This window comes from Dermacentor silvarum, chromosome 7, assembly GCF_013339745.2.
Source record: "Dermacentor silvarum isolate Dsil-2018 chromosome 7, BIME_Dsil_1.4, whole genome shotgun sequence".
Classification (NCBI taxonomy): Eukaryota; Metazoa; Arthropoda; class Arachnida; order Ixodida; family Ixodidae; genus Dermacentor; species Dermacentor silvarum.
The window spans coordinates 28,525,902-28,553,013 of record NC_051160.1 but is presented as its reverse complement, the minus strand read 5'-3'; the positions used below and the strand labels follow the sequence as shown (position 1 = coordinate 28,553,013).

Sequence of the window (27,112 nt, the reverse complement as noted above, 5' to 3'; positions counted from 1 at the left end):
TAGCACTGCTGGGTCCAGCTAAGAATACCATGCGACTGAATACTGCGAGACATACCGCGGTGGTGCTTGGTAGCGACAGTTAGAGTGTCTTTAGCCTGTTGGAAAGCGTATTGTGGAAGCAGTATTTTGTGCAGATTCTCTTCCTCCTGTGCTATGCATTTCTTATCATCCATCCTACCCAGTGGCTAATCCCGGTGATAGCGGGGGTGTGGATTCGTGTTAGCCGGTAACGAAAGGCAAGAAGGAGGAAAAGAAAATGAGTAGTTACAAAATGCAGTCCATTTTTACGGAATACCTAAACACCAGAGAAGTCTAGGGCAGCAGCAGCAGCACTGGTAGGGCCATCTCGGGACTGCTTTCTTCAACCATCACGCATTAAAAATGTTGTGTGGGTGTGTTGCAGTTGTTCTCAGCAGAAGGAGGAGGGAAGACCGAAGTCCACTATATTATAATTATTGTTGCTGCCAACACCTTTGCATCAGCAGGCAATGGGCAGAACATGGGCACTGCAATTGTAATTCCGTGTGCCTTAGTTCGCATCAGCGTTGCAGTCATTCAATCAAGCAATAAACAAAATATCTGCGGATACATACCAGTTCGATAAAGTGCCCTTGTGAATGTGTTGCAGGCTCACATGGGATTTCCTTTTTGCCTTTCCTATGTTGCAGCCTATGGAAAAGTGTTCCTGGTGCGCAAGGTTGGCGGCCAGGACCACGGAAAGCTGTACGCCATGAAGGTCCTCAAGAAGGCGTCCATCGTGCAGAAGCAGAAGACGCTAGAGCACACGCGCACGGAGCGGCAGGTCCTTGAAGCCATCCGCCAGTCGCCATTCCTGGTGACACTCCACTATGCCTTCCAGACGGATGCGAAGCTGCACCTCATCCTTGGTGCGTTAAATTTTTGGAATTAATTGCAAACTTTGAATTCTGTGCGTTTTGTTTCTCGTTCTAGCAGCGCTTTGTAAGAGTTGCATTACAGCTTCGCACCATCTGGTGCAGTGCATGTTGACATTGTAGAAAAAAGAATATGACGAGATGCTTTTGTGACGTGGCGCTCGCGTCCTGTTCTTTACCTTCAAGACTATGTCAGCGGCGGTGAGCTGTTCACGCACCTCTACCAAAGAGACCACTTCACGGAGTCCGAGGTCCGGATCTACATAGGAGAAATCGTGCTGGCTCTTGAACACTTGCACAAGGTGAGTGATGTCATGGCCAATTCCCCCTCCCCATCCCCCTTTTTTATCGGCTTTCAGTGTTCTATCACTTGCATCTATCATAGCATGTGAGCTTGGTTTTGTATGCAATATGCAGAAAATTATACAGTCGAACCTCGATATAATGAAGTTGTACTTGCAGCGAAAAACTTCGTTATATCGAGGTTTCGTTAATTGAATAGGACTAAGACAGGGAAATAAAAAATAGTTCGTTACATCGCGAATTTCGTCGCATGCTACAGTATGCAGCATTCGTCCTTCCCCCTGTTCAGGCAGTGCAGAATCGGCAGGTGGCTTACTCGGTAATCGAATGAACAAACTACTTGCAAACAGGTTGCTACGTGAGCGAGTGCAAGTGTGTCGGTGAATACTGTTGTACTTTGTAGCAATGACTTGTTGCTAGCCAGCACTCCTATAAAACGGTTGTCAAGATGAGTCTGTCACAAGCACTCCTTTTGTCTTTTATCCAAGTGTATTACTTTTCTTTTGGAGCTTTGTAAAGGTAAAATACGGAACTGAAATAAGTAAAGCTTCCTTCATTTTGCGCAATTGCAGCCTGTCTTTCAGAACCCAGGCTTTCTTAATGATACTGTGCTCTGAAATACTCTGTCAAAGCATGGGCCTGCTCCTTTCCCACATTGCGCAAGTGTCTGACAGCTCATCTCACGAAGAACCATTGTCTCGAAATATGAAAAATGATCGTCTCTCACAATGCTCACAACCTCTCTTGGCCACATGAACAGCTGCCACGCGATGCAAAGCACGAATAACAAAAGGCTGCCCAACGTTCCACAAGAACGGCCAAGGCAAATGAATTAAGGGTAAAATCCAAAAAGATGCCAGCAGTCCTCTTTCTTTCGTGGTCCGGCAGAGGCGAAAGCGCAGAACCTTTTAATGCAATGTCGACCCTGTGACCACCGTTTTCCGACTTTCACCCAGGAAGGGGGCAATTTGCGTGCACGGCTTCTTCACTCAGGTCTCCCACCAGAAGCCACTGATTCTGCATTGTTTGAACAAAGAGAAAGAGGTGGCTGTCCTCGAATTACTGTTGCGCGGGAGGGGGGGGGGGTTCAATGCAACTGCGTAGCCTTGTAGTGGCAAGGTTAGATCCGGGGTGAATATCAAAAAGAGATTCTGGCAGGAGTAGTCCTTGAAGCCTTTCACAACAGCGCCTCTCTTGTCTTTGAACGAGGAAGTGTACCTCCTGCTTTCACGCCTCGAGGGGCCTCTGCACGCTATCCTGCTAAGGTAAAAGTGAAAAGAACCGGCCCATTTGCTTATCTCTTTATTGTCATCCAAGCGAAGTGACTTTGTGTCGCTGTTTTAATGTGGCGTGTTACGAGTGAATTGAGTGGAATAATTGCCAGCACTATTCATTTGTGTGATTACTTTGACATGTGGGCTTGCCTTTGCTCGTAAGCTGGAGATGCTGGCTTTTAGAAAATGAGAAAGCTTGAGCATTGCGTTACCTGCAGTGGAGAACAAATGTACTCAATGCTTTCCGTGCCAGTTGAGTTGAACTGGGGAGTCTGAATGTCTATGCTATGTTTGCATCTCTTACGACCAGACGTTTGTCGGGACAAAATTTATTTGACACATCGGATAGTAGAATCTGTGCCACTATAAATTTACCTTGATCCACCCAGTTTTGTAGGTGAAAACATTACGATGTTTAGTACTCCGAGTCCAGCAGCTCAACCCACAAAAATAAAACGGGAATCTTCCCTGTTAACGAACACAAAATGATGTTGCATCATTTCGTGTTCATCATTTTGTGAACACTTATCATTCGTGCAAAATTTCGAAAAGAAATACGATAAGTAGCGCCTAACACACTGCAAGGAAGGTGCAGCGATTGGTTGAGTTTTAGCAATGGGTGCTATAATTTCTGTTTGAAGGCAAGAATTAAATTGCAGATTGAAGTATTCTGACTGGTCTGCTTATGTATTAAGCAAGTTCCTCGTAAAGGTTATGGTTTGTTCTCCAGGAATTTGAGCATTCTTTCTGGAAACAATAGGTTGTTGTTGTTGCTCTTATCGTGAAAATATGTGGCTTTAGTTTGTGGCACTCTCTTACATATGCTTTACTCTTTTGCCCTGCTTTGTGCCCACAGCTGGGGATAATCTACCGCGACATCAAGCTGGAGAACATCCTCCTCGACAGCCAAGGACACATCGTCTTGACAGACTTCGGACTGAGCAAGGAGTTCCTTCCGCACGAGAAGGCAAGTGGCAGCAGCCCCCGTGACCCACTTTCGTGGAAACCCACCATGTACCTCTCTCCCCTCTCCAATTCTCTCTCTGCATCCCCTTTCCATCTTCTTCCCCCTCTCTCTTTCCCCTCGCCGCATGCCAGCCTCTCAACCTTTCTCTTCCTCGCCGCCGTGCCGTACACTTCCTTCTCGGAAACTACCGGGCGGGAAAAGAAATGCGGCAGCGATTGGGGGTCTGCCTTGTCCTTCGAGCGTCCCGCGGCGCGTTTCTTCCGGAGTCACACCTGTTAAATGCTTCTGCGGCTTTGAGCTGCTGCTGATGGTGACGCAAGGGGAAATTCTCTTGTTGGTTGTTGTCGTTGTTGTTTTTCGGACAAGGCCTTCCTGCTTCTGGCCCATTACAAAGCATTGCTATGCTTGGCTTAACTGGGCTAGAATGACTGTCCTTGGAATTCGGTTCTGCACTGTAGCTGAGCTTTAAGCTCAAGTGAGCTGGTCAGACATACTGTAACAAGAAAAGAAGGGTTAAAGAAAGGAAAAAAAAATGTCAAGGAATTAGAAACACGTGTCAGCAAAACGAGCGCCATCAAATACCAGTTGATTCAAGGAGGCAAGGAGCCACGATTTCTAAACAAAAACATGATTGATCAGTTTACAGTCGGAATTTGACGATTGCCAACGGACTTTTGCTGGTTCTACCGACTCTTACTGTCTTACTCACTAGAGGTTGACAATTGCTGGCTCTAGTGGAGACCATTTTGGCTCAAATCGGCACCAATTAATGTTTAGTTCTGAAACCAAACTGTTGAGAACCCAAACAGTTGAGCTTGATTTACACACGACTTTAATAATTTCTGATTTATGTGTCAAACTGAGGGTGTCATGGCAATGATTCAAAATGTGTGCGTACGTGACATACATAACATTATACATAACAGCAGTTATGTATAATGCTAAGAAATTGCAGTGCAAATAGCAACGAACAGCCTTTATCGATAGTTACATGGAAGGTGCGATGTGAAATTACTCTGTAGCCGGTTGCTAAGCATGGAGTAGTCCAAGTGTGCATTTTGAAGTCTGCAGGTGAACCTGGTGAACCTGCAGACTTGAAATGCACACTTGCAGGTGCAGGTGAACCTGGAGACAAAACAGTGCATTCGGAGTAGTTTTCAAATTGTTTGCATTTCATTTTTTGAGCACTGTACAGGTCGCTCGTGACAATGTTCGGTTCTAATACGCCATATCACACTCAAACCCAGGTGTGTGTCGGTGATTCTGTCTGTCAAATGAATGTATCTTTACCCGTTGAAACAATCTGTAGACCAGTCATGGCTCTGACTAGAATGTACTTTAGCTGACTCTACTCTATTGGAACCAATTCTGAGGTTGGGAAAAATGTCTTATCTAATCTGTTTCGTCTTCCTTTGTCCCATTCCAGGACCAGAGGGCATACTCGTTCTGTGGCACCATCGAGTACATGGCACCTGAAGTGGTGCGCGGTGGGAGCACGGGCCACGACTTCAGCGTCGACTGGTGGAGCGTCGGGGTGCTCACGTACGAGTTGCTCACGGGAGCATCACCCTTCACGGTCGAGGGCGAGCGCAACAACCAGGCTGAGATCTCCAAGTGAGTGTGGCGCCATCCGCTTGCCTTAACGGGCCCTTAAAGGCCAACTGCAGTGAGATATAACCTTGGCTGAATTGGTCATACAGGAATAGTATACATACCATTAAAGAATATTGAAGGCTGGTAACCGTCTTATTAACAGCCTTTAAGTTGCATGTGAGTTGTTCATGAGCGAACATGAAACAAAACCGAGACCATGGCCTCCGAGATTTCCGACGCGCCACAGGCACCCACTTGATCTTTGGGGTCATGCCCAGGAGCTGCGCTTGTTCTGAATTGTGTGGGTTCTGTGTCATTTCCAACAAGCATTAATGACAGCAAGCAGTAATCAGTTTTCAGTGTTTAAATCACCTGTTTCGTTGTGACGCATCCACTCGTACTACGTAAGCAGGTTGGCCTGTATCTGCACTATCTAAAACTAGTTATTTTTTTATGTGGTTTAAACTTCCTCTGCAGTTGGCCTTTAAACATTTAACTACTGACAGAATGTCACAAAAAACTTTGTACCGAAGTTCAGAACACTCATCAATGAAGGGGGAGTGTTCTGAACATTGGTGGGATCAGTTGAACAAAATATAGCTAACTTGCATTAATTCAAGCCTGGATAATTCAAAATTGCATTTAGCTTTTGAACATGCCGGAACAGGACATGTCATTAGTCTAGTTGGTTGTCATATCAGAGGGGAACATGTTGAGCCCGGATGAAACACAAGAAAGGAGACGGACAACTAAGTTGTTTTACCGAGACAAGTGCTGATGTTTTCTTCGTACTCAATATGTTCCATTTAGACTTCAACATCCTGTTAATCCGTTTGCATTTTCATTGAATTTCGAAGCAGCTTAGTTTTATCAAATCAGTCGCATATTTCAGTTTATTAAAATGCTTGCCGCAACAATACCTTGATTTGGGCGAGTTGGCTCATCTTGACAGCATTCATAAAACTAAGGACGAGGACGAAAAGAACATTAACGACAAGGACGGGCTTTGCAGTGTAAAGGTGCACTACTAGTAGACTTTTTGGAGGACATTCCTTAAGCATGAGTTGTCGATATACGCCTGCATTTTATAGGGCTCCCGTGTGTGTTGGCAGGCGCTGCTATGAAAAGCTTGCCACCGGCTTGTTCTCCACAAATATTTCTGGTTATTACGTGCATACACTTGCGAAACCTTTATTGCCCTATATCTTTGTTCAAGCATGACTAAGTCTGCGCGTGTCTTCATCTAAAAGCCATGATTTTGTTTTGGATCATATCTTGTTTAGCTGATAGCTCATACAAAAATCTGTAGTCCTAAGTGTTCGAACTTATGTGAGCTGACTGCAATCAGTGATTCATTTCAATGTGATCTACAAGACCTATTTCATATTCCAATGTGTGTTTCAGCACACCTAGAGCCGCAGGCGAGCAAGAAACGCCTTCCTGACTTTGAAATGAAAGAAAATGTCTTAATGAGCTTTGTCGGTCAGCCACAAGTTTTGACAAAAGTGGATTGATGAACTGGGCTCGTCATCTGTGCACGTCATCTGTGCACATCTGTGCATGGAAGTCTCATATGAGAGAGTGCGTTTTGAGGAGGACCTAGTTATAACGATTATGGCCTGACATTCCTGTTCTAATCATTGCAATGAGCTACATATTCAAACAAAAGCTTGCATTTGTTGTTTAGTAGGAAATATACTTTTTGATTCAGCTGCTATTCGCCTACCAGTTCCAAAAGTTGTTACAGGATTAAGTGATCTCACTTGGCACATGCACACAGTGCATAAAACTAGTATCATGGGAGGGGGCACCATCTTGCTTGCTTACTAAAGAAAAGCAACACAAAGGAAGAAGAAAAGAACTGCATGGTCTTTTTAAACTGTTGCCATCGATGAAGAAGGCCAATGATGTCATTACGTCAGCAATGAACCACCGTGGTGGCTCAAGCAGTGGCTGTGGCATTCTGCTGGTGAACAGTGTGGTCGCAGGCTTGATTCATGGCCGTCGCGGCCACATTTCGATGGCATCGGAGTGCAAAAAAATGCTTCTGTACTTAGATTTAGGTGCATGTTAAAGAACCCTAGGGGATCAAAATTAATCTGGAGCTCCCCATTAAGGCATCCCTCATAGCTCGTGTGTTTCTTTGTGACGTTTAACCCCATCATTTGATTTGATGTAGGCCAGTGACAAAATCCATCAGATGGCTTAATGCCAGTGTGAAGCAAAGCAGAACCAGAGTGTATACCACGATGAAACCCATTTCAGGATTGCGTCTCCTGAAAAACCTGAGGAAGAGGGGAGCTGTTCAACAGACGTGGTAATTAGGTGAGCAGCTAGCAGTTGGTATTAGAGTTACTGTACATTCTCCCTACGAGAGCAGAGTTGCGCAAAGGTCCGCCACCTTGCGTGCATGGTGCGCCATTGTTTTAGGGGAAGCCACGTGTCATGTTCACAGGGAGCCAAACTTGTCGCAACATGAACAGCAGACTCGTCGCAACATGAGCGATTATGGGTCAACCTGTGCTACCCCCCCATGGTCTACCCGCCTTATCTGGGACACTCAAGGGCCACTTAATTACAAACCTGTACATATGAGCTTTGGTAGTTATGTGATTTCTTCGGAACGAATAGAAATATCCCATTGCATGTACTAAAACATTGCCTAGCGCTGGATCTTTTGTTGCGCACAGACTGTTGGCGCCACCTGACGAAAGACATGCCAACCAGCAGCCCTAAATGAGTTAAAAATATGCAGAAAAAGAAAGTTTATCATGTAATTGTTGCATGAAAAAAGAAAGAAAAAGAAGACAAATTTCCAAAGCAGTCGCCTGGACATTAGTCATCAGAGAAATAGCCAAACTGTGGCGACACAGTGGCGTTGCCGTCGCCAATTTTGTTTATCTGTGCATTAGCTGTGACTTCTCCGCATTGCATGATTTATTTGGGAATCGCACGCTTACGTTTGATGAATAGGAGCGCGAGCAGCGAATGGAAATAGGTGCGCAACTCTGGCTCACTAAAGGGAGACATGTACAGTAACTCTAGTTGGCATGTGTTGAGCCAAGGGCATGTTTGGGATCATAGGAATAATTTTTACTACTTCAAGCTTTGTTTAGCATGCCTGCAGCTGAAACTTCTTTGAAAAAAGGTTCTCGTGAGAAACACTCCTTTGCCATCGACTAAGAAGCGTCGTCTGAAGCAAACTTTTTGGCTTGCCGTGGATTTTCTGCCTGGAGTTGAACAGAGGGCAGTGTGCTGTGGTAAGCCCTGCCACGTAGAGGTGATAATTTCTTGCAACCAGCATTAAAATTGAAAACCGGGAGAATTGTGGAGCACTAATGGTACTGGGACAGTGCTACATCGACGAAGGCGAAAGATGTGCAACGTATCTTTTGTCTTCATCTGTGAAGTGCTGCCACACCACTACACCTGCATCTTCATCTATCTTTTGTCTTCTTTTGTCTTCGTATCTGTAGCGCTGCCGCACCACCATATCTCTTCCTCCCTATCTTTTGTCTTCGTATCCATAGTAATGCCACAGCACCATAGCTGTGTCTTCCCGTATCTTCATATCCTTTGTCTTGTCCATACTCTTGCTCACCATTATGCCTCTATCTTCCAATGTACTGCAACCAGGTACAAAACTATGGACACATTTTTCATGTGAATGCCTTTTTCACTACTTCCAGGAGGATACTAAAAAGTCAGCCACCTATACCGGACAGCATCTCAGGTGACATCAGGGACTTCATCCAGAAGCTGTTAATCAAGGACCCGAGGAAAAGGCTTGGCGGTGGGATCGATGATGCCCTTGAAATAAAGAAGCACAGGTTTTTCAAGGTACGTGTAGCTGGATTTCTATTTTGGATATTCTTCTATTTTTGAATATTTTGAATAGCTGGTAATGCATGTCCAAGCATTACCGTCTGTCTTAGATGAGCGACCCAGTGGATTGTGTTTTTTCTTGATGTTGTATGTGATGAATTCCTTTAGTCTACTCTCAGCCTTATTTTCACATTGAAATGCCTGAACCATGATGTGCATATCACTGTTCATTACATGCATCTTGCAGGTTCTTGAGAGGTGGCATCAGATATGAAACCTTTTTTTGTATATTTTTTTTCCAGTTTTGTTGAATTTCCTCTATTTATGCCTCTCCAAATATTTTTCGAATACGAATACTATTGGTGTTGACAATTTCTTTTTTTTTCGCCAACCAGACGTACGAAAAAAATAAGGAAGTTTATTGCACAGCAAATAATGTATAAGAAAATTATGCTTTGTGGTGAACAAAATTTTCAAGTAAAACACTTTTGCTTGACAGTATCATCACTGCAGTTATTTAATGTTGTCGTGAAGGAAGGAGAGTTGCTCAATATGGTTCGGGGAGCAGCGACATGCCCTCCTGCATGTCACAATTCCTTCAGACACCGAAAAGAGCTGCTCACTGTACACGCACCAGTGTCTGGTATCAGCAGGTATCTCTTAGCAAGCCGAGCCAACGGTGGGCACTGTGCTTACACCACCACTCTCATGGATGTTCTTTTCGTCCCAAAATTTCATTGTGCAAATAACTATCTTTCAACCTTTGCTTGCGGCACTGAAAATTGCTGCAGGTTGGTGAGCTCATCAAAATATTTTCACAGTGCTGACGTGGAAGGTGCCTCTTCAGAAGCTTTCATTGTTGAATATGCATCTGGGTTTTTTGGTGTTGAAACTTTTCTTGCTTCTTATAAAGCCAGTTTCTTAATCCAGTTTCCCCTTGAAGCATCCTGGGGGTATGCAACTGGTATACTTTAGAACTAGGGTCTAAAAACATTGCCAAGCTTGGTGAAATTGTAATTTGGAAACCGTATTTTTAGGCGCTTAGCCAGATTATTAGCAGACTGAGGTGTCCAACTGGCGGCTGGTGTTGTTCAGATGCATGAAGACGCAGCACAGTGTGGGTACTTGAGCTGATAGTGTCGGGTAGGCATAAGCACCAGCAGAGACCCTGCGACAGTGCCCCCTCATACTTTTCATGTGTTTCACGGCACAAGAATTATGCTCCACTGCAATACATTCTGTATGCTTCGCCACATAACATGGCTGTACTGCGATGAAGCTAACTTAACTGACAACAGCAATTTTTAGGGGCTTCGAATGTCTGGAATACTAAAAGTGTCCTTTGGATCGAAAGGAATACTAACATATTTGATTCGAATGTTCAAACGTTCAAATACGCACCACTACTTTATACTTAGTGAAAACCTAAGAATTGAGTACAAGCTCAGCCTACAAAAGCACACCGCACTGGCCTTCTGTGCCTCACCGCTTTGAAACACAGTTCTCAAGAGACACTGATATTGAAAGAAGTTTACTTCTGCTTTGACATCACTGAAATGACGGAGCGTAATTGGCTGGCACATCTACACAAATTTTTTTTTTAGTTGGGCTTTTTCATTGCAGTCTTAGGTTATCACCGACTACGTATATAGTGGTTTACTGTGCAAATGGTGGTTGAGCTCAGGATCTCAATATTTTAGCTTCTGTGACTGCTCTGTCGTCCAATTGGCTTAAGCTAGCAGGAAGCAAAACCGAGATTGTCATCTTTTACAGGGCCTAGACTGGGAGGACCTCGCAACAAAAAGAATTGCAGCGCCTTTTGTTCCTAAGATTGCTGGCGAACTAGACGTGAGCAACTTTGCAGAAGAGTTCACTTCCATGGTTCCTGCTGACTCGCCAGCTCTGGCGCCCGTCAGTGACGACAAAGTGTTCAAGGTGAGCTTCCTATCTGTGAATCTAAAAACATTTTAGCGTGAAACGCTGCCGCTGAGTTTTCTCCAGCTTCTCACTTCGATCCACCGTGACACATACTTTTTTTTTTTGAAGATTTCAGCACATCCACTTATTCTTTCCCCTGAAGTCTTTGAGTGGCTTATGTCTACTTGTCTATGTAGCTTACGATTTCTCTTCTGTCATTACAACAAGCGTTCTTTTCTGACCCAATTTGTTGAGCATTCTCATCAAGCCCTGAAATTTTCATCGCTGCAGGGTTACTCGTATGTTGCTCCGTCTGTGCTGTTCAGCGACAACATCCTCACCGACGAGCTGCTCGGTTGCCCCAGCGAGAGCCGGCCGAACATATCTCAGCTGCTTGCTGCCAAGTTCAAGGTGAGCCACCAGTTTATTTCTGTCCCATTCTTGCCTCTGTCTTGTTCATTACTGGAGAATTCATCGCCAATGTCACAATTGACGTCCACTATAGGGTGAGGTGCCACTGCTGGCATTTTCCGATTACCCCTGTCTTGCTTCAGTTGACTGCACTAATTTCATGACAGCACCTATTCTTCAGCTGTCCTCGACGGCACTTCCTTTTCATTGTCATCCGCTCTGTTACTCTTAATAGACCACTAATTATCTTCTCTTTGCATTACGTGGCCTGCTCAACTACATTTCATCCTACTAGAGAATTATTCTGCACCAAATGCAGCTGAAACACTGATTACATTGAATTGGATTAATCGAATCGTCCCTCATGAGGTGTTGAACAATTTCTTAATGCTATGGAGCTGCAGTGACAATGCAAAGCAGTATGCCCGGTCAGACCGCACTAGGACAGACTGAACTGTGCAGCAACAGCCAATGGTCCTGCAAGCCGACTTTCCCAAGTGGCTGCAATGAAGGAATGAAAAACAGACTTACAAAGTTTTCCTTCTACAATGATGTGCGTTGCGAATTGATTTCCAACACCAAAGCTGCGCGCCATGGCGTACTGTATCAACAGCCTCTTGAGAGAGAAAAAAGAATATATGTATTCTTAGGGTGAGCATGATGCAAGCGAGTCCTTTTGCATTATTTAATGGACACATGATTTCATGACGTTGGAAATTCTGCTTAACAGCTAATCAGTGTATTACCTGATACAATCAGTTTCATTTAGGGGGGGGGGGTGGGGGGGGTTGATGAGAGAGGGTTTGAACACATCATCTGCTCACAATATCTTAGATTTTGACAGTGTCTGCTTGGTGCTGGGTAACTGTTAATAACCGAGCATCGCTTTGCACTTGAATCTAAGTAAAAGCTCATAGGACCAACTTCTGGGAGCTTTCGGGGGCAACTGTTTGTGTGGTGCTCCAACTGCCCCACGTGTATAATGCCTGCTGGCCCTTAAAGTGGTAATAAATAAAATGAAGTGGAACTTTTCCTGTGTGATAATGCCTGAGATGCACTAGAGTATCATCAAATCCATGACGTCTTCCTTGTGTGACGGGTGCCACAGCTTGATTGCTAAATTTGAGATGATAGAGTTTGACTTAATTTTTTCATCACAACCAGCCTTTTTCCTGGCCTGAAAATGCAAATCATGTTTTGAAGCAATACCGGTGCAAACCTAGATCTGTTTGTTGTTTCCATTTGTGCTACCTTGAATTCTGAAATCATGTCCTTCTTTTCTTCATGTATTACAGAACTCTGCATTCTTCCAAAACTATGACCTCATCGCACGAGAAGGCATTTTGGGCGATGGAAGCTACTCAGTCTGCAGGTGGGTTTGGTGCATATCTGCGTGTTTGCACATTACATTTATAGAAGCTGTACTGACACAATATTTCTGAGTCATCGTATGTTTTTTTTTTTTTTTTTGCTTTAGTGAAGGTCCGGGACCTTCTAAACCCCAGAAAATATACTGTCAAGTCTCGCAACGCCCTAAATTACTTAATGTAATAGCTTTTCTACAGCCAGTTTCGGTTTCGTTTCTACTGTGTTGTGATGTCATGACGCAGCATATGGTCACATGGAAGCAAGACATTTCAACGTTTTGACACTTGCTCCACCATGCAAGGTCGTTTGACATGCTGCTACATTGGCCCTCGGAACCAGTAGCAGCAAGTAGTGGCAACCAGGCGAGCCGAAGCAAGTGTCAAAAGAAAGTAGTGTCCTGCTTCCACATTACCACATACTGTGTATGACGTCGCAATGCAGCACCTTTTTGGAAAACGAAACCCTAGTAGAAAAGCTGTTATATAATAAATTATTTATGGTGCTCTGAGGCTCGTCACTGTTGTTTCTCCAGTTTAGAGGCCCAGGACCTTCCTTTAACGTGAAAAAAATGAATAGTCAAAAATATCATGTCAGTACCCCTCTAAGCCTGCACAGTGTGCAAGGAATCATTGGTGTGAAACACCAATAGCATGTCACTGCAAGTTTGGATCCAAAATTTCTGCTTACTATAGATATGTCTTGAGCACTGACTGGCTGCAGTTACTCTATTCCAAATCCTGAGCTAAAGCTAGTAATCCAAAGTTAATTAGTAAAACCGCTCTGGCATGTTTTGCCAGTTCATTGGGACTGTGCAGCACACCACGACAATTGACAGATGACACAGCCATTCACGGGCATCAGCAGAATCTCATCACAGTCGTCTTGCCACAATCTATTTATTTGTTGTTATCTTTTAATACGTCGATGATCTCCAAAGAGACATTACATGAGGGGTGGGCATATGAACGGCGGAATTTATGGTGCTGACGTTACAAGGATGAGTCCAAACACTCGATGGCAGATCTAAAACGCACAGTATCGCTGATGAGTGCAGTTTGTCTTGAAAGGTCATTCCAGTCTCAAGTGGTTCGGGGAAAAATGTGACTGTGGGAACATAGTGGTGTAGGCTTGTGGCAAGATCACGGTGTTCGGATGGCCTGTGTAATGAACACAGTGTGCCATGCGCACAATGTGCTATTGGGCAAAAACACAATGTGTTTTTACATTACCAACCTGTCCAACTTGCCACACTTGACAGTGCGCTCAATGAGTTAGCTGGCAGTCAAGTGATATGGGTTGAAATAAACCTGTGATAGAGACAGACGCGAGAAATGCATCGAGAAGAGGCAAAGATAGGCAGTTGTAGTTTAGATTTTAGTAAGAATACTATGACAATATTTCAATGTAAATTTTACATTCTTCAGAGCTATTGGAATACCCTTTAGCTCATTAAGAGTCTTGATGCCTTTAACGCAATACCGTATAAAGCAAAGCTTCTTCCGTGTACCAAGGACTTCGTTTTAATGACACTTTACTGTATGTCTTTCAAGTGTTTGTTGCCACCACAGGAGATAGCAAGTGATTCAACGCATTTTTTTTTTCCGTACTCGTACAACAATTATGTACATACCCAACCCCTCTGCAACGCCCTCTGGGCTTTGACGGTGCTCTAAATATAAATGTTGCGAGTGACCAAACATGTTTCGAGGAGATTTCAGAATGCTTTTCGCATGGCTTGCACGACAGTACGTAGTGTACTGAACCACTGACTGCACCTTGCAGGAAGTGCATCAACAAGAAGACGGGCCTTCCTTATGCTGTCAAAATTGTGAGTCGCCGCATTGACACCACCCAAGAAGTGCAGCTTCTCAAGATGTGCCAGGGACACACCAACGTTGTGCAGTTTGTGGAGGCCTTCCAGGATGAGGTGAGTGGTGTAACACCTTTAATACATGATTTCATAGTGCGATCTGTACCATTGCAGCAACTAAAAAATGGGAGTTTTTGAATCGTTACGAAGGACAGGAAAGGAGCACAACACAAGCGCCGAGTATCAGCTGAGTTTCATTCAGAGAAACATGCTTTCTCTTGGACCTTCCTGGCTGCACATGCCCTAAGTTAATTGTATACAAAGCAAAGCAGAAAAAAAAAGAACCAGAAAAAAATTTAATTGCACATCAGGTCCTTCGTGTATAATTTAATTGTTGGCTTTGTATTTTTTTTTTCGAATACCATATTGGCAAGATAGCGACAGAATGCAGCTACAGAAATTCTACATCATGCAAAGCCAGCTGAAGGCTGCCTTTTTTTACAACTTCCCCAATTTTCTGATGCAATGTGTTTTGCAAGGTTTGCTATCGTAACTGATCATTATGCTTGTAAAGAACCAGCACCCATATGCATATATAAACCGGTAGGAATAAAACTGCCAATCCTCAGAGTGCCGTAACTAATTTACTATGAAAAGATTGGGCAGTTTCGTCCTTTTGGCAGAGCATTGAAAGTGATAGCATGTTTCAGCGTTGCGCTGAAGCTCCTCAGACGGTGCTCTAAGAATAAACTGGGGTGACATGTTGGTGTGCCGCAGCACGTGGGGCAATTGCTTCTGTGCAGCAGAAACAGCGCCCTTGGCAGCTGCCAGGCATTTCATAATGCTGCCGTAATGAGGAGCACTGCCACTGGCATTGCGAGCGTCGCTCTTCAATGGTGCACGAGATGAAACAGAAGGACAACCTTCAGCATTCGTAGCTTAATGTACACTGTCCGTTCCGCTCAGACCACTGTGTGCACGACGGTGTGGTACGCGCACAGCCGCTGAGCGGGAACTTGTGCACAAGCACAACACAGCTCAGTGCTTGTGCACAGGACGCTCGTGCCAGCAGTGCGAGGCAGAACGCTGACCTACGCAGCAGAGCTGATTACGTGGAACGTGAAATGTAGAGACGTGCGTCCACTTGGCACGTCTCTCTGGAGACCTTCGAACCCTTCCATGTGTGAGCCAACCATGCCGCCAATACAGTGACAGCACGGCGGCGGCGCCGATGGCATGAACACTGCAAAAGGACACGCCTCAAATGTCCTTTTAATTGCTATCTCAGTATGCTTGTTTCTATGAATCGGTTTCAGTACCCAGCACGCGTATGCGGCGTGACATTGACGATACGTTGGTTTGCTCTGTTCGTGCACTTGCCGTGGCTGCCACGTGCGAGCATAGCCAGAAGGAACAAGAACAGCGCTCTTGTTTACTTTTGTATGAGCAACATCATCATACCTGGTCTTATTGCTATGCAACAGCACCAAATTTTGCCTAATGTCATGACATCACGAAAATGTTTATGCCAGGTGCAGCATTTCAAATCCAACTTTAGTATCAAATCAAAATATTTTATCAGTATTTGCAAACCTCAGTACTTTCATTCACCCTTTTCTGTGTGAGAAGCATGTGGTAGAGCTTCTAAAACTTCAAAAATAATTGTTAGTACTACTCATTTTAAGTTGTGGCGCTCGAGTATAACATTATTTCGTAATGTCTTTCTGCAGGCACACACGTACATCATTCTCGAGCTGCTGACGGGCGGGGAGCTCCTCGAGAGGATACGCAGGCGGGCACGCTTTACGGAAAGCGAGGCGTGCCGCATCTTCCGCCGCCTCGTCTCCGCCGTGCACTTCATGCACTCTCGGGGCGTCGTGCATCGAGACCTCAAGCCAGAGGTGAGTGTTTCGCACTTATCTCCACTGAAGCTGCGATCACCACGAAACAATTAATGAGGCTTCAGCTGTGGCTAGTTCGGTTTACGACACTCACTAATTCAGTCATTTGATTTATGCTTGGCACTCATTGATTCATTTATTTGATTTAGAGCAATATGAAGGACAAGAATGAACAACTGCACAACTGCCAAACGTTTATTATTCACAGGTGCATGTCAAACATACCAGACAAGAAGGGGCTACAACAAGGATAGCAGAAAGTGCATGGAAAAAAAGGAGAGTAAGATCGACACTCTCAGTCTCGTAATGACAAAGATGGCTTTGTCTAGGTTTCACCAGTGAATTTAAAAGCTGCTTCTCCCAGCCCTACGGAAGGCGAGCTCATATGATTCCCATAGTTCTTTTTAATGCAAAGCATCCTTTGTCTCATTCTTGGCACTTTGTGGCAGATAGGTAGCTAAGTAGGTTCCAGTCTCACCTCGCTTTAATAAAAAGGAAATAATGTGCAACCAATGTTGGAATCGAACCGCTGTTGTCAAGCACAGTGACCTCATGCTCTAACCATTAGGCCATGATAGCACGCATACTTCTCCCGTTCCAAAGCCAGCCAGCTCTTTGAAACGCTCGGCGCGGGTGCATGCCAATTCCTCACCAACATTCCTTGTGACAGCTCGCGCTCTGATACACCGTGTTGATTGCACCATCTTCATGACCAGCCCACTTTCCTCGTAGAGCGCTACGTAGAAATCGTACCGCCTTCGTGATCGCCAAAGGTCATTGTATCGACATTGTGATCACCCAAGTTAATCATGCTTCACAGTGCTTCACGCCTCACCAAGGAAGTGATGCTTAAAATGCTTCGCATAACATCGATTCCCGCAGTTTGCGGTATCTGCAAAATCTGCAAAGCTTACAGGATTTCTCCAAGAGCAATGAACCAGTTTTCTATATTCTTCTTTTTTTGTTCTTTATTTTTTAAATATATAATAGAATCACAACCACACCGTGTGTAGTGTGCTTCTGAATTCTTCCGTGTCTGGAGCATTTCCGTGAATACCTCTGCTCTGTTGACCTGTTGTTGAGGCAGTTGATAACTTCATTTCATTTCACTTTTCTCTTTAAAGACAAAGGCTACAAAAGGATTTCATCATTCCATATTATGTATGAGAATCTAAGGAACAGAACATAGAAGATCGGGAAAAAAATTATGAGAGGTGCAGAGATTTTCTCAGATGGGTGTAATTTGGGGAGGAAGAACAAAACAGGGAAAGAAGGAAGGGGTGGAGGCGAAGGAAAAAGTACAGAAATTTAGGCAAGATAATTGTTACCTAACTTTTCCCAGAATTATTTATGGTTGGCATGTGAAACTGTTTTCTAGAAGGCTATTCCAGCTGGTTAATGCGTCTGGAAAGAATGAGGTGTGTATTGCAGACATCTGGGTGATAATGTAAACTATAGGATAACTGTGATTTACTGCAAGATGATGTTCATAGGTGTGGTAAAAAAAGGAGTGAAGCAGGCAGAGACAAGAGTTGCGCAATTGTTCGTCGTTATCCTTCTTGGTGTTGTCTTTCATGTGGAAACCAATGCGGTAAGATAGAAAGATTGGCGTGTTTATCATTGTTGAGACTGCAAGACAAACGCCTGTTCCAGCTATCTTTACTTGACCCCCGATTCTGCATCAGCTGACACCATTCCATATGCCTGCAAATTTCCTGATCTCCATTGCATTGTCTGATCTTCTAACATGCTTTACGGTGTTTTTTTCTTACCTCGGCATATCATTGTGCTACTCTGAAAGACAACTGGTTATCAATCTGTGCATTACATGAACTACCTTACTCCACTTCTTGATCTCTACTGGAACATTGTCTACCTGTAGTTGCTCTCTAATCCATGCAGCCTTTTCCATCACCTGTTGTAGAATCCTTACTTTCCTTGCAAATTTGTCTGTTTAAATCCAAGTTGCATTGAAATGCATTGTTCTTGCACATTTATTGCACATACTTGGTTTGAAAAAAGCTGTGGTTGGCTATGTTTAAAAAGAAAAAGGGATGGAACAGCAAGAAAATCTACGAATCTATGCCCATTTCGACCGGCCAATCCGGCCATTGTCAGCAGAAATGAACCCACTGAACCGCAGGGGCGCTGCCGATTTCTGGTTGTGTCATGTCGCACCTAGGAAAATCGTAACACTAGTAGTAGTTTCAGAGGGTGAGGGTTCACATCTGTTTCCAGAGCTTTTGAGTAGTGAAGATGTAAAAAGGAACACGAACAGTGTTCATGCGCATGATGGCCTTATTTATTTTGACAAAAACTCTACACATGTTTCTTGATTGAGGCTTACCTGCTGTGGCTCAGATCACATTGCACTGCTGAGCTTGACGTCACGGGTCCTATCCCAACCATGGTGGTCGCACTGATGAGGGCGGCCTGCAAAAAACACTTGTGCACATTGATTTAGCTGCACATTAAGCAACCACAGGTGCTCAAATTTAATCCGAAGTCCCCCATTACGGTAGGCATCAAAATCAGATCCTGCTTTTGGTACACAGAACTCCAGAATTTTTATTGAAACTTCGAGTGTGCTACTCGCGTGTTATTTGACCGAGTTGAGAGCTAGAATCTGCCCACTAGGGGAGCATTGGTGCTGGCATCGCAGGCGAAGACTGAGATGCCTTGTCTATTAAAACTGGCACCGCATTGCTCACATATCAAGGTACCGCCCTTGCACAGAGATCACCGAGATTGATTTTAGGAGTCTCGTCTGCACTACAAACAACCGATCATATTCCTCATTGCAATGCTGGTTCAGCTAATCAAGTAAATACATTTTTTGTTCTACTTTGCAGAATCTGCTGTTCACGGACAGCTCAGAGAATGCCACCATCAAGGTGGTGGATTTTGGCTTTGCGCGGTTGAAACCTCAGGACAATCAGCTCATGAAGACACCCTGCTTTACGCTAAACTATGCCGCTCCAGAAGTCTTGAGGCAGGCCAGCCCGGGCAACACTGCTGCGGGCTACAGCGAGTCCTGTGATCTTTGGAGCCTTGGCGTCATTCTGGTACGCACCTCTTCTTACTGTGGTACTTTTTTTTAGCTCTTGACATAGCCTATGTGGCAAAACTAGCTACATTACGCAGTCTCCGTAGTTCCTCTAAAGCATAGGTCAGCACAGTAAGTGGAGACTCACTCATGTGCGTTGGCACTCACTCATGCTGCCACTCTCACTCACATTCACTCGCTTTCATTCACACTTACCTGCACACGCTCACATTCGCATCAACTCACACTCACCAGCCCTTATTCAAGTTCATAGTAGCGTCCACGCACACTCGCCGACAGCCAATTGCATTCATGCACACGCCCACTCAAACTCACTGTCCCTGATTTTTATTGATACTAACTACTCACATTAATCAGCACTCATTCCCGGACATTCAGACATCCAGTCGCACCGTGAGTGAGTATGCCGGCCTATGCTTCAGGTGCCCACATGAAGTTTGTTAAACTGATTCTTCAACACTCGTAAGTAAGAGTTGTGAAGCACTAACAGATGAAGAAGTTTAGCTGGAGTGTGTTTGTTTGAATGTTCTTTAGACTGTCAGCCCACTGGGGGGCACACCCATGTTCCACCAGATGAGAATGTTGCATGTTTAGTCAAGGCACATTTTTTTCTTTGTAAACAACAGCGGAGATACCAAAGAACTGCCCTAGAGAACTTGCATTACTGTACACCTTTTCTTTCGTGCGACCTCTCATTAAAGGTAAACACCAAGAGGTAGCCACTACTTTGTGTGTACTTCGTGAATGCAGAGTTAATGCTCTCTCTGTTTCTTCCTTCTAATCTCTTTATTTCCCTGACCCCTGCAAGCGGTGGCAAACCAGACGTGTATCTGATTAACCTAGCAACATTTCCTTTCTTTGTTCCCTTTCTCTCACATTAATGACGTATTAATTAACCATGACTTTTTTTCTTTCTATGCAGTACACAATGCTGTCCGGGCGGGCACCTTTTCAAACGCCGAGTCGCAACGCCAGCGCCGCCGCGCTGATGCAGCGCATCCGCGAAGGCGAGTTCAGCTTCAATGGCCCCCAGTGGGAGCCTGTCTCAGACCAAGCCAAGGACGTCATCCGGGGCCTGCTCACCGTCGAAGCGCCACGCCGTCTGACCATGGCCGAGCTCCGTGCGCATCCGTGGGTGCACTCTCGAAGCAGCCATTGGTCTGCCTCCCTCATGACTCCAGACATCCTCAGCTCGTCGTCCTCGCCGCGTGCTGCTGAATCGGCCGTGCGGGCAACCTTCGACGCTTTCCACCTCGCCACCCGCGGCGGCTTCCGCTTGCTTGACGTCTCTGCGGCTCCCTTGGCTCAGCGCCGGAGGCTAAAGCGCAACTCTGCAGACGTGCGAAGCGACTCTTCCGTCTCGACAAGCAGTGGGAGCTCCTTCACGTCTACGTCGTCTTCATCCTCGTCTGCGTCGCTCAGCTCAGCTGCAGCAGCTTCAACGCGTTCGCTGGGCTTTGTGCCAGCACGCGAGGACTCAACTCGGAGTGTGGACAGCGTCTTTACGTATCCGGAGACCAAGGTTGCGGCCTACCTTTCCACACTTCCTGATGTGGTGGAGCGTCCCAGTGAGTCCGGTATCACCGATGACATTGAGACCATGACCGTAGACCTCGCCACCACTGGTCTGGCCGCGCCCTTGGCCAAGTCCGGCAAGCTGGAAACTCCCACTTTGCCGGCCACGGTGGTTACAGACTTGCCAGAAAACTCGCAAGGCACAGAAGTGAAGGTTGCTGCATTCTCGTTGCCAACGATACCAGAGGCAGCTGAAACATCCGACGACAGCCGAGCTGAGATCATGGCCAGCACAGAACAAGCACTGCTTGATGCCGAAGGGCCCATTACACGCTCTCGGAGGAAGAGGCCTTCACCGCAAGATAGCATGACAGTCCCAACAAGTTTTTCAGATGACGGGTCAGAAAAGAGTGAACCAAACACTAAGAAGTCAAAAAGGCGGTCGCCACAGAAGTCTCCAAGCCGGAAACAACGGTAGCACAGGCTTAGAAACCTAGCCATTTTAACATTGTTCACACATTCATAGCTTCAGTGGCAGTGGGGTGTAGTGTAATAGTGCGCTTGGCTCCATCTTTTTCATTGTAAATTCCATCCAAGTCATCGCATTGATGTTTTAATAAAATGGGAGCACATAAAATGAAGCTATAGGGTATTTATAATAAAGGCATTGAATGTGTTCCCTTCGATGATGTCAACCATGTTGAACTCATGTTTCAAAGTGGTTTTTATTAAGTTATTTCCTTGCAACAGTGGTAGTGCTTATCTGGTGGCTGCTGGAATGTGTCTAGAAAGTTTGGCGCGAAGGCATGCTGCAAAAGAATTGCAATCGCTGGAACGACTGGACTGCAGAATTTGCAGCAGGATTGCAAATGGAACCGACGGGTTGTCACTGAGATGGTCATTTTTAATATTTCGAATGTGCTGAAGGAGTGAACGAACTTTTGCCGGATTCTGACGTCTTGTCATTGGTGATTGCAACTGTGGTGCCGAGCAAGCCTGTGTTGTCACGCGCAAGTTTCCATGTCTTTCTGAAGCGGATACAGTACAGCAACGATGTGAAAGACTACTGCGTGCAAAATGCGACGAGCCGATTTTGTTAGGCTGGCAACTAACACTGCATGTTGAAACAAAAAGAAAGAGAAGCTAGCATGAGAAACATTCAACCATAGTACTACATTCAAGTACTTACAAGATGCTCTTAATTGAGGGAAAGCAATTTAAATATAGCTGTATTCTTTAAAGCATAGAAATGAGTGGTGATTTAGGAGCTTTTATTACAGCCAATTTTGCCTACATCTATTTATCATTATGGCAGTTTTATTTGTCTGTTCTTGTAGGGCAGTCTATTACTCAAGATTGTGACTAAGTGTTGGTTATAACTGTTATCTGAGGGTTTCTGCGAAACCGCCTGGCATGGTTTTTATTCCATTACAAGTGCCGACATGTAATACCTTGCCATTGTTGCTTGTTAGCCACATGTTAGTCTGCCTCATCATTCCTGTACATTTCATCGAGTTGTGATCATCAGCTGTGAATCTTGCCATCGTGTCTGTAAAAATTTGTTCTAATCAGAAAGACGGAGCTTTTGAGTTAGCCATGTATCATGACATTAAAAAAGCAATAGTATAAGCTTGATAATTTGTTTAATATTGAAGCTGTCCACAGATTTGCTGCAAACAACTTGTCATTTGGAATTTTTTTTTTTTTTGCCTCGTAGCAATATATTTCTTTTTATCTTGACAATGATTTTAGTAAGTGCTCTTGCCGAATTGCGTTCGTTGGCTGATGCAGTCTCTGGGATGCCTTTTGCAGTGCTTAAAATCTGCGGCAATTCACCTCCTGCCCCTTTAGGTACTGTTTTGCAAGAGAAAGTTGTTTTGATGCTTCACCAAGCTTAGGTGCTGTTTCTCGCATTGATACAACAGTAGAGTGAAAATAACTGCACACTTGTGCTCATCCCATTCTCGTTTTTCTTGTTGGATTTGCGCAAACGCTGCATCCACGCCGATTTAGAGCCGAGAAGGTATTTTTAGATACAGAAATGGCCTTTAAATATTTACATCTGCCGCACAAGCTAACACAGAGTGGCCTTTTCTTGTTCATGTGTGCCAATCTGCTGTATCGTTCGTGAATTGACAGGCAGTTGCTGCCGTAGCCATTTCCTTGCTCCACATAAGCGATGAGGCCGACACTCCTCAGGATAAGTTTAGGCTCTGGAGTCGCCCCCGCCTAATGTTCTGCATCCAAGATGTATGTCGCTTGCAGACGTTTGTGCAGTTAGTTGACCGATGCCTTGCTTAGATGGTGGCGTTGCATGTGGGGTTGCCACCGTTATTTTGCAGCAAAGCCACTAGCTGCCAGGAGTTAGGCGTGACAGACATTGCTAGACACGTTTTTAGGACGTCTTTCAGACATTTGAACATTACAAAAAAAAAAAAGAGAGTAAAGTAGTGATAAATTTATACACTTGAAAAACCCAATACTCTTTCCGTGATTCCTTTATTGAGTGCAAATCCAGGAGGTAACGGTGCACGAAAGGCTGTAAATGACACGCAGTGCAATTGAGGATATTGCAGAGTGAAACTCTGTGGTCGCACTTTTTATCTGGTTAGTGGCAATTTGCTTGGTCCAGTTCGTCTTTTTTTGTCGCTATGTCAAGCTCGCGGATGTTCTCGTGACGTAGCTTTTCAATTGTTCATCGGAAGAGTGTGGAGCAAAAACCGGCAAATATGTGCCGGTCAGAAGGTTGGTTGAGCCAGCAACAGCCCTTCTCTGCAAAAGAAAGGCTGTGCTGGGGAAAACTATAAAAGTGGCAGACCCTGTAGTGGTATCCAAAAAGATGAAATTCTTAGGGCCTTTGGCGTTTTTCTCTCTTGGGGAATAAAAGGTACTTGTTTCATTAACACTGTGTTAATTTATGCACTGGTTACTAAGACATGCATTTCTCACGAAAGAAATGTGCAAAAAATGGAGAAAAAATGTGTGATATTGACAAGCTCGAGCCGGGTTGCACCAATTGTACATGTTTTTAGATATATTTGTCGAATCAAGAGGTGCTGTCGCGACTTGCTGACAGCTTTCATAAGAAAGCACTCATGTACATCTCTTGCGTGCCAACTATCGGCATCAAAGCTGCCTTTTAGGAAACCATTATCAAATTGCCATTGACACTTATCATCTAAAAGCAATCGCTTTACATTACTGTGACCATTTCCTTATATAAAAACAATCTACATGTGTTCTCATAATTCCGTATGTTCTTCCACATGATTTGTGTCGGAAGAGTGTAGAATCAATATAGAGTTCATATGATACCCATACAAATAATATGGATAACTTACAGAATTGTGAAACTGTGCATAGAACTTTCGGTAGGGTCTGCACAGATAAGACAAATCAGTGAGATTCAAGGTGATGGCCTGAAGCTAGAGCCCATGAGCAGAGCCTGAGAAGTTAGTGGGCAACAGAAAATATTTTTGTACTGCAAAAGTGGTTGGCCGCGATCAGTTTTAGTGCAAGGCTGAACTGTACGATGAAATAATGCCTGCTTTGGTGAGCAACTTGGTGACAGCCTTAGGATGAGCAATGCCTGACGACTGCGCACTTGCAGAGACGTTGCCGCAGGCATTTTCGTGTAGGGCGAAGAATCGTCAGTCTTTGTAACAAGCATGACTCTTAAAACTTATCATAGAAGCCAGCAGGCTCGCCTTGCCTTAATTAACAGACAAGAACAAACAGTTTTCTTACAAAGACAGCTAGTCACAAAATGGCGTGCGTACTTTTTACGCTGGACGAGTTTCATCAGACAATGCCCCGCGGGGACACCTCACGTGGCAGTGATTGCGACCGGACAATGTCAGGCCAGTTCCTTCCCGGCATGCTGCTTTCAGGAAAGCAGACGTGCAGAGTAGGTCTATTTTGCGATGAGGGTGGAAAGATGTGTGCTTGCTGCTGTGTTACTAGTCCATTCATCAAACCTTTGTGATAGCTTGTCCAGGCATAAAATATAATACCGCACTGTGTATGTGTGTGTGTGTGTGTCCCACATCATACCTCTGTAAGCATGGTTATTTTTGCAAACTAATCAGAGTTGTCTGCACTAACTTGCACAAACAGGATGCTCATACAGACATACATCTCCATAGAATCTCTATGCCTTTGGTGTATATTTCTTTCTGGGCAGTTGTTTAAGTGTGTACAGTAAAGCTATCAGTTTATGTATGTTGACCATTCCTGAAGATATGTGAGTGCAAGTTGTAATATAGACAGGCGCATGCAAAGTGTTATATATATATATATATATATATATATTGTTAAAACGAAGGCAGCACGACTGTACGAAAGCATGTAAATAGTCATTGCACTACTGGCTTTTTTATTACTGCTATATTGTTCAAAACCCATCTAGATGACTTAGCCATGGTGCAGTGCAAATGTCAATGCGCAAGTCTTGTGAAGACATAGCATTGTCGCGAACATCAATGCACAATTCTTGTGATGACACAGCATTATGTTGGTTGCCTCCCCATGTTTTTTTCTTCATGTGCTCTTGTGCTTCCAGTATGTTTCAAGAAAGTGACGTGCAGTGACATTAATATGTTGGGTTGCAAAATAAATGTGATTTCTCAGTTATTTCCTGCCTCTTGTGTCATGCTTTGGCATCTCTCAAAACAAAGCTAAGATGCACTGTGCCACTGGAATGCTTGAATGGACAAAAAATTGTTTTTTTTTTTTTTAGTTTGTGGTTAGCTTGTGGTTCTCAGATTTTTGGGCATTGCGGATCCCTTGACCTCTTCACAGGGACGACCATGAAAGCACTTATACTACTGTCCAGTTATAACAATCGCACATGTAAGAATATATCATATGCGTTGATCTGTCAATATATCAACATCAAGTTTTGCATCATCAATCGCACATGTAACAATATATCATATGCATTGATCTGTCAATATATCAACATCAAGTTTTGCATCATCTCTGTGCTAAGGCACACTGCATAGAATGGTGTGATTACCAATGCACATGAGAGGAAGTGCGAAATTCTGGCTTTAAGAAAGGTAATCTTCCCAGTGAATTGAGTAGTGTTCAAAATGACTGCCAAGCAAATAATTCTGATGTGGAATACTCGCAACTTCCCACTTCAGATGATGATTTCATGGATTTTGAAGGACCACCAATGGTGTACGTGTAGCTATGTGACAGCACAAATCTCGCCTACCACAGAACCAAGCACGTATGTACCCTGTCAAAAAAAGCAATTGACTCCAATTGGGAATTTTCCAATTGGTACGGATGGGACAATTTCCATTCGTAAATTAGTACATAATTGGACCAATTAGACCAGTTGGAATGGGACCAATTGGTTTTTGCTGGAGTGACCAATTATACCCAATAGGTACCACTTGGTTGGAATGACCAATTGCACCAACGGGCAATCGGGCAATACCAACACACACACACACACACACACACACACACACACACACACACACACACACATATATATATATATATATATATATATATATATATATACCCCACAAAGCAAACCTAAATCGGATTCCAGCTGTCAGAAACAGGTTTGCTATAGCCTTAGTACTACGTGCATATACAGTTATAATTCATTCCAATTACTTTTAATGGGTTCATACACTGGAGACATTATTTTCCAGTTGGTTACGTTCTAGTTTATTCCTATTAATTGGTAGTCCAATTAGACCAAGTTGGGAATGTAAGGTGGGCCTAGCTGGTTCAAACTGGCAAGTCCAATTGGACTCAATTGGTTGCATCCCTGACTCAATCATAACCAATTGGAGGTAATGATTTCCAACTTGGTTGGATACAAGTCCAATTGGACTCAATTGGTTTCATTTTGACTCAATCTTAACCAGTTGGAACTAGGGATTTTCAAGTCGGTTCCAATTTGGTCCAGTTAATCATAACAATTGGCAACTCCCAATCGTAACCAGTTGGAAGTAAGGATTTTCTCATTGGTTCCTTCCTATTGGTCCCAGTTGATTAATATTGGAAAAGCCAATTGGAGTCAATTGCTTTTTTTTTTCTTCTTTTTTTGACTGGGTAGGACTTCAGCCACCTGCTTGCTGCCTAGTGCATGACCTCATATAATTGTTGTGGCATCCAAGAGTATTCGGTTCAAAGTGCAAATTCTATGATGAGGCGGCAAATCTGGTTCACATGGTGTGGACATGTCCGTCTAATAGCTCGCGCACTCTAGAATCCTGGGAGGCTTTGCTCCGCAGCCCAG

The 27,112-nt window shown here is 44.2% G+C and overlaps 1 protein-coding gene across 1 annotated transcript; it reads left to right on the top strand.

The window, feature by feature from the left end:
• Positions 1-634: 634 nt before the first annotated feature.
• Positions 635-25,476, top strand: LOC119457832 (ribosomal protein S6 kinase alpha-5). The gene is made up of 13 exons (XM_037719585.2): positions 635-887; positions 1,080-1,195; positions 3,327-3,437; positions 4,864-5,051; positions 7,296-7,355; positions 8,720-8,870; positions 10,629-10,790; positions 11,064-11,183; positions 12,479-12,555; positions 14,334-14,478; positions 16,092-16,262; positions 19,115-19,327; positions 20,252-25,476. Exons 1-13 carry the CDS (start codon positions 635-637, stop codon positions 21,320-21,322), a joined length of 2,838 nt encoding a protein of 945 aa, XP_037575513.1. The 3' UTR covers positions 21,323-25,476.
• The last annotated feature ends 1,636 nt before the right edge of the window (positions 25,477-27,112 follow it).

Coding starts and splice junctions, on each gene's coding strand:
- LOC119457832 (XM_037719585.2), top strand. CDS start 635: ATGGGATTTCCTTTTTGCCTTTCCTATGTTGCAGCCTATGGAAAAGTG. Junction 8,871..10,628: donor AGAAGCACAGGTTTTTCAAG/GTACGTGTAGCT, acceptor CATCTTTTACAG/GGCCTAGACTGGGAGGACCT. Junction 19,328..20,251: donor GGAGCCTTGGCGTCATTCTG/GTACGCACCTCT, acceptor CTTTCTATGCAG/TACACAATGCTGTCCGGGCG.